Source organism: Schistocerca piceifrons, chromosome 8, assembly GCF_021461385.2.
Source record: "Schistocerca piceifrons isolate TAMUIC-IGC-003096 chromosome 8, iqSchPice1.1, whole genome shotgun sequence".
NCBI classification, from domain to species: Eukaryota; Metazoa; Arthropoda; class Insecta; order Orthoptera; family Acrididae; genus Schistocerca; species Schistocerca piceifrons.
The window spans coordinates 238,358,857-238,372,188 of NC_060145.1; the positions used below are offsets into that span (position 1 = coordinate 238,358,857).

Sequence of the window (13,332 nt, forward strand, 5' to 3'; positions counted from 1 at the left end):
ATTGTGCCTGTCTGCAAATTGTGTCATCTTTATACTAAGTAGCAATCTCTCTTTTCCTACATTGTTGATATTCCAACCTGGTGTTTCCATTGCTTAATGTTAGTTCTGGAAATTATTGATTGTGTAATATCTGGCATGTCACAATGTAGTACCATACAAGAACCTGTTTCGCTATCTTTTACATTTCTACCAAGCATAAAGTTGATACACTATAAATTCCTCTCAGTGGATGTGATATGAATGCCCCAAGACGACCTGGACCAGGTGGAAGAGGTGGTGAGGAAGCAAGAAATCAGCAAGGCCCTCTTCACATGTGCTGTGAGTGGGGCCTAGAAACTGTAGTACAAACATTAATTGAGCATGGTGCAGCTATCAACAACAAAGTCAGTATAAATTGCTCTTCATTAAGACACTATGACAATGTGATATGTTTGTATAATGCTACATTTAAGAATATAAACAGAAATATTTTTAGGATTAATCTTCACTGTTCTCAGATTTCCATTATTCAGAAGAGAAAATATGTTTCTACTGGTTTTAACCATGATTACAGTGTCAGTACTGGATGACTGTATTAGTTAATTTAAGAAATGTGTACAATTAGGTTCACAGAACAACCATGTTAGGTGCAATATAGGAAGTTGGGATTGGTGACAAAACTAAGAACTTAATAAAGGAACAATGATGGATGTTGTGTTACATTTAAAGTTCATAGATCCACTATTCAAACTTTCAATATGAGACTTAGTGACAGGAGGTTACCACTACTCACCAATGCCATATTCCAGATTGGGATCAAGAAGTAGAGGAAGAAGTTCATGATATTTGGTAGTGAGAAATGGAATGATAGTTAAAGAGATTTGGGATCAAAAATGAGTGGGTAGGTAGCCTTTGCCACCGATGTGCCAATAATTGAGTAATTTGAAGAATCATTCTGGATACAGGTCAAAACATCCTTGGAGTTACTGCAAATATAGAACTAATGTTACAGGTCAAAAAGCATCTATTGTGGTCAGTGGAAGCCAATGCATAATGACTGATATTGTAAATAAAATAAATACATGGAGGAGGGTATAATGCAAAAAGGTGCACCTGGAATAGTGCTCCAGGAAAGAGTGAGGAAGTTGGAAACAGCATACTACCTATGGCCAAATGAGAAACTTTCTAAAATATAAGAAAAGAACTTCTTTTCAGGAAAGAAGAAATTCTAAATGAACACTATAAAAGAGAAGATTCATGAGGATACTAGATTGTATTGTGAGCAGGAGAAAACGACCAACAGCATTACTCTAATAATTCGCAAAAATTCATGTCAACGTGCTGCGCAGCTTTGAGGGCAGGTTGTGAACTGTGGTTGGATAGCTCAGTCTGTAAATACTTGACTGCAAAAGGCAAAGGCCTGATATTAGAGTTGTGGCTCAGAACACAGCTTTAAGCTGCAAAGAAGTTCCATAACATATGCATATTCTGTACTGTTGTCAGGAGTATTTCTAAGATTGCTAGCAGGCTCATTGACATGCGAAAATCTTACTATCTCAACAGTCCTAATAAATTCTGCTTGATGCAGAGAACTCAATTTGCACTTTCGGTTGTTACCAGACAATAGTAATAAATTCCTTTCACTACTGGCAGTAACGATTATTCCAGCGACAACCACAACTCATTGCATTAGGGACATTAGGGACGAAATTAGGAAAAATTTAAATTGGGTTCTGGGAAGGACATGTGTTGCTATAGAACATGAATATATTTGCATTCTTCAGGTAACACAGAAATGCAAGCAAATGTGACAAGAGAATATTTTCAGGTCATCATATATCATCTTTCATTTAACCCTTCGGTGGGCGCGCCTTTCATACTTCCCTGAGTGGGCGCGTTGCGGTTTTTACACCGCAATTAGTATTACATTTTTAATCTAAGGAAAAATAATCTTTATATAATCACCAGTTACATTTTATTGGAGAAAACATAACATAACATTACATGGCTCTATAAAAATAATAATTTATTTATTTGTGGCCTTCACAATTATCTACTATTGTCTCTGTAATTTATAACAAGCCGATACTCTTTATTGCCTTCATGGTTCTTTTAATTATATCACTTAATTGCACTGATTCACATGAAAAGAAAGTAACAGGGGAACACATTATGAAATGGAGCATTCATAAACCTTTGCCAAGGAGGTTTTCAGCCTGAGGGTAGCTAATGTAGTAATTATCAGTCATAAGATTTATGTTTGTTTTGTCAATTGGTGTCACTAATCTTTGCACAATGTCATCAGGCTTGTTAGTCTTCAGGTAGGCTCCTGGCATCTGCTTGCCACAGTAAATCTCAAAGTTCAGGGTGTAAAATGTTTTAGCACCACACAAAGCATAAATCTTGATCCCATATTTTGCAGGCTTGTTAGGGACATACTGTACAAATCCGCAGCGTCCTCCGCAAGGATGCAACATCTCGTCAATAGCGACAAACTCGCTGACATTGCAGTGAGCAAGTCAGTTGTTGACAAACTCTTGATGGAAATCCCGAATAGGTGCTAGTTTGTCATTTTGTTTTCTTTCATTCCGTGTACCCAGGTCATCAAACCTAAGAGTTCGAAGCAGAAAGCGAATGTGCTTATAGCTGAAGAGAGCTTGTAAAATAGTCATTCCTGTACCGTCTGTTTCCAATTAGTGTGTCCTCTTTTCTTTATACCTATTAGATATAACACACCTAAAAGAGCCTGTATCTCTGGTTTCGTAGTCTCTCTGCAGTCTCGTTCTCTTGAATATTGAACTTCAGCTATTTTACTACTCTGTATGTATTGGTTTGTATTTTCCACAATATTGTCAATCATCCCATCAGTAATAAATAGGAAAAAGACATCAATTTCTTCTTCCGTAACTTCAGCACTTCAGGACCTGGCAAAACTTTTAGGATGTTCTTGGACTTGGTTTTAGAAGAAGGAGGAAGTGGTTCACTTAACCAAACAGTTTCTTTATCTTTTCCCACATAAAATCGGTAATCATCTGTTTGTTTCTCCTCTCCTCAACCAGGTGGTCTTCTGTTTCCTCTGTTGATTGTTCAGAGTTACTGCTGTGGTTTTCTTCTTCAATAACTTCCTCTTCCGACTCAGATTCACATGAATCTGACAATTCTTGTAATTCTTCTTCTGACAATTCTCACAATACTTTCTCATAGTCTTCAGGACGTACTATTAGACGGTGCCTGTCAAATGCCTTCTTTTTCTCCATTTCCATGCTTTTATGAGACCTAATGAAATACATGCTTTCATAAAAGTAATATATTGTGGTAAATGAATGTCCAAGATTGTAAAAATTGCATATGGGAACTCTGATTCGATTTGAATATTCATTATATACTAATATAAAAGAAAGATTACCTTCAGGCAAAAGAAAAACACAAATATAGAAAATACTTACATAACAAGACCCATAACGGCAAACACACCGCAAATGCAACACTTGCATTTCAAAAAACAATAGCGACCAAATTGCTGAAAGCATGAATTGCACAAATGTAGTAAGTGGTGACATCTGTTCAGAGTAACAAATACGTATCTGGACATGGACACAACTGTAATGCTATATGTGATACTCACAGAACACTAAATCTTGTGGCTAACTGCCGCAGGTGCGCCCACAAAAGGGTTAACGTAGGAGATTAGAAAACTCTGTGAATGAAGTTTACATTCTGGTCTTCCCAAGCTCTGTACATTTACAGAGTGATAAGAAACCCTAATGTATGTTATAATGGAAAGAACACTCTGCCAAGGACTCAACAGTGGTTTGGAGACTATGAATGTAGATATAAAATATATGCTCATGTGAGTTTTTCATATTAAAATTTGACATCGTCAATGGTTTTTCAAATCTTATGATAATGTATTACAAATTTTGTTTTCAATGTTATGCAGGACATTCAGGGCAAAACTCCATTACATATAGCCATAGAAAACCAGCATGATGGTATTATTTCTCTGCTGCTTTGTCATCCTGGATTAGACTTGACACTAAGGGACAAAGCTGGTCTAACACCATTTGCTGCAGCTCTCACATACCGTAATAATAGAGCAGCGCAGGCCATCCTTGATCGTATGCCTACAGCAGCTGAGCAGGTGAGTTAGATATGTAAGCCATTAAAAATTATAAAATTTTCAAAAATGCATATTCAGAGATGAATCTGAACATTTGAAACATTGTGTTGCACCTATAATCAATTCAGAGATATTCAGTTTTCAAGTAGTTGTTTGTTTTCTTTACTTCGATATTGTTCTCACACGCTTTTTCTGTTTCCATGATCGAGACACACTGTAGTATTTATGGGACATATTCATCCATGGTTTCCACATAGTAATCATCATCAAATAAATTTGTGTATCACTATATAACTACACTTTAGCTAATACAGTACTAGAAAGTTTTGGGTGAAATAGAAATATAAAAGAAACAGAGGTGTAGCTACTTTCCTTTCAGTTAAGTTTTAATAAAAATAGAGTTCAAATCATAAAAATTTATTTATTTTGTATTCTAGTAACTGGTTTTGGCATAGAAAAACGTCTCCAGATCAGGTGCTATGATGACGTGAGGAGGCAGTTCATAGAGTCGCTGAGTAGTACTTACTGGTTCATATTGCAACTGCAGAATTTCCAGTATTGCCCTTGTGCCTGTCCACAGCTCAGTGGCTCAGCTATCCAATGAGTGATTACTGTTTCCCTTCCCATTGCAAATACAGTTTATGATGGCATGAGGAAGCATTGTAATTTTTAGTTATTTTGTAAATCCTTATAATTTACGTTTTACCTTACAACATCAAACACTTAACATTGTAATTTTGTTTCACTACTGGCAAAGAAGCACTACATGCTTCCTACTAACATGGTTGTAATTCAGTGTAAATTATTATAGATCACAATCAAAGTGTTGATATTTCTAGGTATTGATGATACAGGCTATATTTTTAAGTATAATTTGCACTAAAACATGATGAATGGCAAATCTATTACAAACTCTTAAGGGAAGTTAAGAATACCCCACGTTTCTCAGCAGTGCTCATTCTGAAGGAATGCCCATTTGCCAGTTTTCATAAATATTTTCAGAGGTTGTTGCATTTTTAAATCCATGTAAAACATGTAACAAAGCTTTTATTTCATTGCTATAAAAATAACACATGTAAATAGTAATACTTTTGTTATTGTTGACAGTACGATAATAAAGGCCGGAACTTTCTGCACACGGCTATCCAAAAGGGAGACATGGAGAGTGTTCTTTTTCTGCTTTCCATACATGTGGATGTCAACTCAAGAGTGCAAGATACTAGTCAGACACCACCATTGCAGCTTGCTGCAGCTGCTGGATCAGAAATGCTTGTCAGATCATTGGTGCTTGCTGGAGCAAGGGTAAGGCACACAGCTTACAAAAGTATATTATATTACTGGGCTGTCAACATGAAAAATGCAAGTTCCTTGTCAGATTACACAAAATAAGTTTCTTGCTTCCGTAGTAAAAACTAATACTGTCACTGAAATATGATAGGGTGATGCACTCATTGATCCCTTCATCATGTTCATGTATATTTGGCAAATTTTATTCTTAGTGTTCCTTTATTATTGCCTGTTTTTTTTTCACACCTTGGAATCTTCCCATTTTTCAAACTTTATTCATAAAAATGAACCTTCATAAAACAAACCTGTAAATGTGAACTCTCAGATTTTCTCGGTGTAATTGATATATAGTGTGCTTTCAGTTACTCTGCTGAGTTTTGTTTCCGTTTTATGCATGTCCTGATGACCAATTCAGCCATCTTCTTCAGGTGCTATGAGCTTTGCTCTTATGCATACTCGCTGCATGGACTCCAACCAGACTGTGAACTATTGTTGGACTCACACCACCATTTACAGCTGAGTTGATTTCCAACACCCAACACACCCTTTGATGATCTTTTATTTTTCAAAGCTCGCACTGATATTCTGCAGAATGCAAATTCTCTCTGCATTTTCAGCTCTGTGAATGTGATGACCAATGAGATTTTAATGAACTGAGTGCCAGACTCCGAGGATTACTTATGTTGAAACCACCATTCCTATCTGTTAGCTTTTCTGACATCTTTATTTTAATGTTGTAGTTGGTGTGGTCTTCAGTCCTGAGACTGCTTCTATGCTACTCTATCTTGTGCAAGCCTCTTCATCTCCCAGTACCTAATGCCACCTACATCCTTCTGAATCTGCTTACTGTATTCACCTCTTGGTCTCCCTCTACGATTTTTACCCTCCACGTTGCCCTCCAATGCTAAATTTGTGATCCCTTGATGCCTCAGAACATGTCTTACCAACCGGTCCCTTCTTCTTGTCAAGTTGTACCACAAACTCCTCTTCTCCCCAATTCTATTCAATACCTCCTCATTAGTTATGTGATCTACCCATCTAATCTTCAGCATTCTTCTGTAGCACCACTTTCTTCTTGTCCAAACTATTTATCGTCCATGTTTCACTTCCATACATGGCTACACTCCATACAAATACTTTCAGAAACGACTTCCTGACACTTAAATCTATACTCAATGTTAACAAATTTCTCTTCTTCAGAAACGCTTTCCTTGCCATTGCCAGTCTACATTTTATATCTTATCTACTTTGACCATCATCAGTTATTTTGCTCCCCAAATAGCAAAACTCCTTTACTACTTTAAGTGTGTTATTTCCTAATCTAATTCCCTCAGCATCACCCGACTTAGACTACATTCCATTATCCTCGTTTTGCTTTTGTTGATGTTCATCTTATATCCTCCTTTCAAGACACTGTCCAAGTCCTTTGCTGTCTCTGACAGACTTACAATCTCAAACATGTCTGTTAGAAACTGTAAAAACTGAGTCTTACTGTGATTTAGCCTTAGTTTATTTTCTACACGCCATGAACTTGTGTCATGAACTGCACTATTTGAAATCAAATCAATGTTGCACACAACATCCTTGACTGCCAAGCTAGTATCATCAGCAAACAGAAATATTTTAGAGTTACCCATAATACTAGAGTGCATATCATTTATATTAATAAGGAACAGGAGCAGTCCCAACACTGGTCCCTGGGGCACCACCGTTTGACTGTGCCTCACTCAGACCCCACATCGCAGCCATTCTCAACAACGTGAATAATGAACTTTTGCTGTCTGTTGTTAATGTAAGAAGTGAACCGCTTGTGAGACACTCTGCGTATTCCATCAGGGTCCGACTTCTGGAGCAATATTTTGTGATTAAAACAATCACATGCCTTAGTTAAATCAAAACAAATGCCTAGCGTTTGAAACCTTGTGTTTAATCCATCCGTTTCCTCACAGCAAAAAGAGAATATAGCATTTTCAATTGTTAAACCACTTCTAAAGCCAAACTATGCATTTGATAGCAAATTATGTGATATAAATGATCAACTATCCATACATACACAGCCTTTTCAATAACTTTAACAAATACTGATGGCGTCGAAGTAGGTCTAAAATTGACTATCCCTTTCTCCCTTTTTATAAAGCAGCTTTACTACAGAGTACTTTAATCATTCAGGAAGCTGACCATTCTTAAAGGAAAAATTACAAATATGGCTAAATACAGGGCTGACATGTGCAGTTCATTTCTTGAATATTCTGCCAGGCACTCCATCATATCCATGAGAGTCTTTAGCTTTCAGTGATTTAATTATTGACTCAGTCTCCCCCTTTGCAGTGTCACAGAGGAGTATTTCAGACATCAAGCTCAGAAAGGCATTTTCCAGGAGAGTTATATGATTCCCTGTAGCAAGTAAGTTTTTATTTAATTGATCAGCAATGCCCAGAAAATGATTGGTAAATACTGTACATATATCTGATTTATCAGTAACAGAAATGTTTTTACTACCAACTCACCTCCACTACAAACTCTCCTCAGAGACTGCATCGGCTGCTGTCGACATTACAATCGAGACCACTGCTGACTAGAGCGCAGCATGAAGGCGACTTAACAGGCACAATCCTCTAACACCCGTGGACGGCTTCTCCTAATGGTGGATGATAGGATAATAGAAGAAGTAGAGTGATAGTGTAAGAAGTAGGGGATAGTGTAAGAAATTGGGGTATTCGGTGCAGAAAAATTTTATTGCAGAAGAAACGTTGAAAACCGCTAGGGATCCGACTGTCGTCACTCCACCCATTAACACAGAATGTTAATGCCCCTGGGAGATAGATGAGACTCCGGTTGGATCCCATGGATCTGACATTAACCTCACTCGATTACTTACGGACCAATGCTTCTCGTTAAATTTTGTGTGAAAGCCTCCTCACAACAAAACAATTACCACTTTACTAGAAAACACAACATTAAGTGAAGTTATTCTATTTTCTACTCTGTCATGGACAGGTTTGAATTCTTCACACAAGTTATCTATAACATTGTTAATATCGTTAAGTTTGGAAAAAGCAACAGTCAAAACGTTTCTGGAGATTACCCTCGCATCAACTTTTCGATCGATTATTCCGTCTACTTGTTCCTCCAGATTACCTATATTTATTAAGTCTGAAGTGACTAGTTTCTCCTTAAAGTCATGTTCCACATTATCTACTTGGGTACTAACACATGCAATTTGCGATTGGACCATAAGTATTAATTTGTCCTGTTTTTCCAAACCCTCTTTTAAGGTGTGCAACCTCTGCTTTACAGCATCGAGTGTAACATTGCATGCGCTTTGAAATGATCCTAACTTTTCGCCAAGTTCAGTTTCTACATTATTACATTTATCTTCAATATCAAATTCTAGTTTTTTAGCCAAGTCCTGAAATTGGTTATTCTGTGTCTGACTAAAGTCACTGAACAGATGGTTTACATGGGTAGTCAGGGAATTACCTAATTCATTCTTTAAATCTAATTGCAAACTCTCCACTTTATCATTTAAGGCACTGAACTTAGCGTTTAAAACCTCACCCTGTGCTTCTTGCTTTTCACTTAAAGTAGCACTTAGTTCCTTTCCTTTCTTATCGCAGCTGAATCCGCCTTTTGTTCATCTAATCTATCATTTAACTGAGTATTTACTGAATTTAATTTGGAAGACTTAGTTCAAGTCTTAAAGCAGCTGAATTTGCACTCAATGCATCTAATGTTTTCACTTAAAGTTGCAATTTGAGCATGTTCAGCTGCACTTTGGTCATCTAATCTAGCATTTAGTTGAGTACTCACTGTGTCCAATTTAAGACTTAGTGCTTTAATTAAATTTACTACTCAGTCCAGTCTGGCATTTCTTTTGTCACTGTCATGGCCATGGCTGGTTCTGATGTTTCCCCAGTTTTTTGAGTATTATCTATATTTTTTTTTTACTTTTAGATCGAGTTGTTGTTAAAAAATATTCACCTCTGAGTTTAATAACTATACTAAAAGTCTATTATTGAACAGTGTCCTTAACTTCACACTCAGTTAATTGTCTTTCGCTCACCCAGCATAGAGTTTTAGGCTGCGTCAGTGAGCAGGTGTGGAATCAGCGACGGTGAACAGCACGGGCGTCATTGGTGTCGGTGAACAGATTTGTAGTCAGCACCAATAAGCAGCAGCTAGCGTCGTTCGTGTTGGTTACTGGTTGTGGGGTCCACACTCCCGCAATGTGTGTGTGTGCTGTGCTTACTCTCCACACTGGATCTTCATTGTTGAATAGATCTCATCGTAACTCCTGTTAGTCTAAACTGTTGAGATTTTTCCTTGCATCTTTTCTTGTATGGTATTTATTAATTTTCACCCCTTTTTACCATTTATGCAGACTCCTACTCTGTGAAACAATTACCCTGCCTTGTTACTATTGGTTGCTATAGCAACTCACAATATTTTTTTATCTTGATTTTGTTTGAAATTTCCCCTTTCTTCGAGTCCTGATCATGTCGGTCACCATATTCGAATGGTTTCGGCGACAAGAGTAGCAGTGCAAAACTGGATTGCAAACTTCACACTTCTCTTACTACAGTTGACTTACTTGAAATGTTTAGCTGATCCTCTTCTTTGAATATGTGGCTGCGTCGATCTCTATAATTTCTTCTCCGAAGAAATAATGCAGGTTAGAGGAACCAAAAAATTACTTCCTCTCTCACTTGAAATAACTTGGTACTCTCATATTTTCAGCTCAGGTGTATTTTCCTTTCCACAAGTTTCATATAAGCATACAAACTCTTGCAAGTCAACTACACCGATACCCATTAGATACAATTAAATATAATCACAATTGCCTGGTTTTAACAACCAAATAATTTATAGATGTCCCATGCGTCTTGCTTCGTTGAAGTAAGTTAAAAGTCTATAGTCAGATGTTTTAAACTGCAAAAGTTTAATCAATAAGGATCCTAGCTGGACAGTATGAAGATGAAAACATTGTTTCTAATAAAGTAAAAAGTATGTGGTCACATTAATTAGAAAATACCTTTTTGAACATGATGTATGTGAACAGCGATCACAAATATAAGCGCATATAAACACCAAGGAAAACAATAATATTCTGAAACTTCCTGGCAGATTAAAACTGTGTGCCGGATCGAGACCCGAACTCGGGACCCGTTGCCTTTCACAGGCAAGTGCTCTACCAACTGAGCTACCCAAGCACGACTCACGCCCCGTCCTCACAGCTTTACTTCTGCCAATACCTCACCTCCTACCTTCCAAACTTTACAGAAGCTCTCTTGCAAACCTTGCAGAACTAGCACTCCTGAAAGAAAGGATATTGTGGGGTGGCTTAACCACAGCCTAGGGGATGTTTCCAGAATGTTTTCTCATTCTGGAAACAATAATATTCTGTTTCTGATCGGTGTGGTTAAGTTTTGTAATTGTGATTTTGTTTTCATATGAGAGGACTGTTGAGTTGTTTTACAAACAAGTTAAAATGTTCTTGAATGGTTAGATTCAAATTAGCAATCTGTGGACATCATCTCATAAAATTCGACAGTTTACAATTCCAACAACTGAGCTACGTAATAATTGTGGGGTAGTTAGGTAAAATGACAATTTTCACTAGAAGTTTAAAACGACAATTTTCACTAGAAGTTTAATTTTGTTGACTGATGCTATCCTCCATTGAAACAGTGTGAAAGCATATCTCGGAGGTAAATTAATGTTAAACTTCAGAGTGCAAGACATTTCTAATTAAGTGAGGGAACTTTGGCATTGACATGTTGTGGTATTCTGCTGGTACAGTGCAATCACTTTTTACGCACCACCTCATTCTTTGGAACAGCCGAAAATGATTTACCAGGAGTTTTATGTATGTATTTGTATAGTGTGGTACTACACACCATTTGTAATCCATTCTCCAAAATATAAATTCCAAAACAAGACATCACTGTGAATTAGCTTTGAGACAGTAGGAGCAGGGAGTGTGCTCCTTGCCGCCGTTGGATAAGCAGCTGCCAGCAGCAAGTCGTATACTCCTAGCTCCTTATTTGTTACATAGTTTAATTCTTAATTTCTTTGCGTGTTTTTGGTACTTGCATTGTTTAATTCATAAATTTCGGGCATATTATAGTATTTGAGAGTTGTAGCATCACGTTTTAGTACCTGAATAGTGTAAAATCGCGTAGTCTCCTTCCGCCGCCAAGCAGCATGTCAGCAGTGCGCAAGTAGCAGCATTACTGCATTTACTAGGCAATCTTGTATTTTAATAACCGTTTAAATTTTGTGTCGAATTGTTTGTGCTCTCTGTAGATTAGTTCAGACGTTCTTTGCACGACAGTTTTTAGCATGGATAGGGACTGCAACTGCTGTGTTCGGATGCAGCCTGAGTTAACATCTCTTCGCTCCCAGCTTCAGGCAGTGTTGGCTTCGGTCTCACAGCTTGAGGTTGTTGCCAATGGGCATCACTGTGGGGGTCCGGATGGGGGTTTGTGGGGGACGGCCAGCTCGTCCCACGCGTCCCCCGATCGGACTATGACTGGCTGCCCGCGATACTGCCCACATTGAGGCTGACCCCTCACCTGTGGTAGAGTGGGAGGTCGTCTCGAGGTGTGGCAGGGGGCAAAAGAAATTTTGGAGGGCTGAACAGAAGGCCTCTCCAGTTTGTCTGACGAACCAGTTTCACGCTCTGTCTCAGGCTGATACTGATCTTCGGCTGGACATGGCTGCTTGTCTTGTTCCAGAGGTTTCCCCTCAGTCTGCAAGATCTGGACGGTCACAGAGGGTGGGCTTACTGGTAGTTGGGATCTCAAATGTCAGGCGCATAATGGGGACCGTTAGGGATATGGCAGCAAGAGAGGGGAAGAAAACCAATGTGCACTCCGTGTGCATACCGGAGGGAGTCACTCCAGATGTGGAAAGGGTCCTTCCAGATGCCATGAAGGGTACAGGGTGCACCCATCTGCAGGTGGTCACTCATGTCGGCACCAATGACGTGTGTCGCTATGGATCGGAGGAAATCCTCTCTGGCTTCCGGCGGCTAACTGATTTGGTGAAGACTGCCAGTCTCGCTAGCGGAATGAAAGCAAAGCTCACCATCTGCAGCATCGTTGACAGGACTGACTGCGGACCGTTGGTACAGAGTCGAGTGAAGGGTCTGAATCAAAGGCTGAGACGGTTCTGCGACCGTGTGGGCTGCAGATTCCTCGACTTGCACCATAGGGTGGTGGGGTTTCGGGTTCCACTGGATAGGTCAGGAGTCCACTACACGCAGCAAGCGGCTACACGGGTAGCAGGGGTTGTGTGGTGTGGACTGGGCGGTTTTTTAGGTTAGATGGCCTCGGGCAAGTACAGAAAGGGCAACAGCCTCAAAGGGTGTGGGGCAAAGTCAGGACATGCGGGGACCAAGCAGCAATCGGTATTGTAATTGTAAACTGTCGAAGCTGCATTGGTAAAGTACCGGAACTTCAAGCGCTGATAGAAAGCACCGAAGCTGAAATTGTTATAGGTACAGAAAGCTGACTGAAGCCAGAGAGAAATTCTGCCGAAATTTTTACAAAGGCACAGACGGTGTTTAGAAAGGATAGATTGCATGCAACCGGTGGTGGCGTGTTTGTTGCTGTTAGTAGTAGTTTATCCTGTAGTGAAGTAGAAGTGGATAGTTCCTGTGAATTATTATGCGTGGAGGTTACACTCAACAACCGAGCTAGGTTAATAATTGGCTCCTTTTACCGACCACCCGACTGGGCAGCATTAATGGCAGAACAACTGAGAGAAAATCTGGAATACATTTCACATACATTTTCTTGGCATGTTATAGTCTTAGGTGGAGATTCCAATTTACCAGGTATAGACTGGGACACTCAGATGTTTAGGACGGGTGGTAGGGACAGAGCATCGAGTGACATTATAGTGAGTGCACTATCCGATAATTACCTGGAGCAATTAAACAG

General features: G+C 38.9%; 1 protein-coding gene across 1 annotated transcript in view; it reads left to right on the forward strand.

The window, feature by feature from the left end:
- The window catches only part of LOC124711185 (rabankyrin-5-like), a 431,684-nt gene that overhangs the window by 369,487 nt on the left and 48,865 nt on the right, over positions 1 to 13,332 (forward strand). Inside the window, exons 16-18 of the mRNA XM_047241114.1 lie at positions 227 to 383; positions 3,920 to 4,120; positions 5,207 to 5,401. Coding sequence (XP_047097070.1) covers positions 227 to 383; positions 3,920 to 4,120; positions 5,207 to 5,401 — 553 coding nt within the window. The remainder of the gene's footprint in view (positions 1 to 226; positions 384 to 3,919; positions 4,121 to 5,206; positions 5,402 to 13,332) is intronic.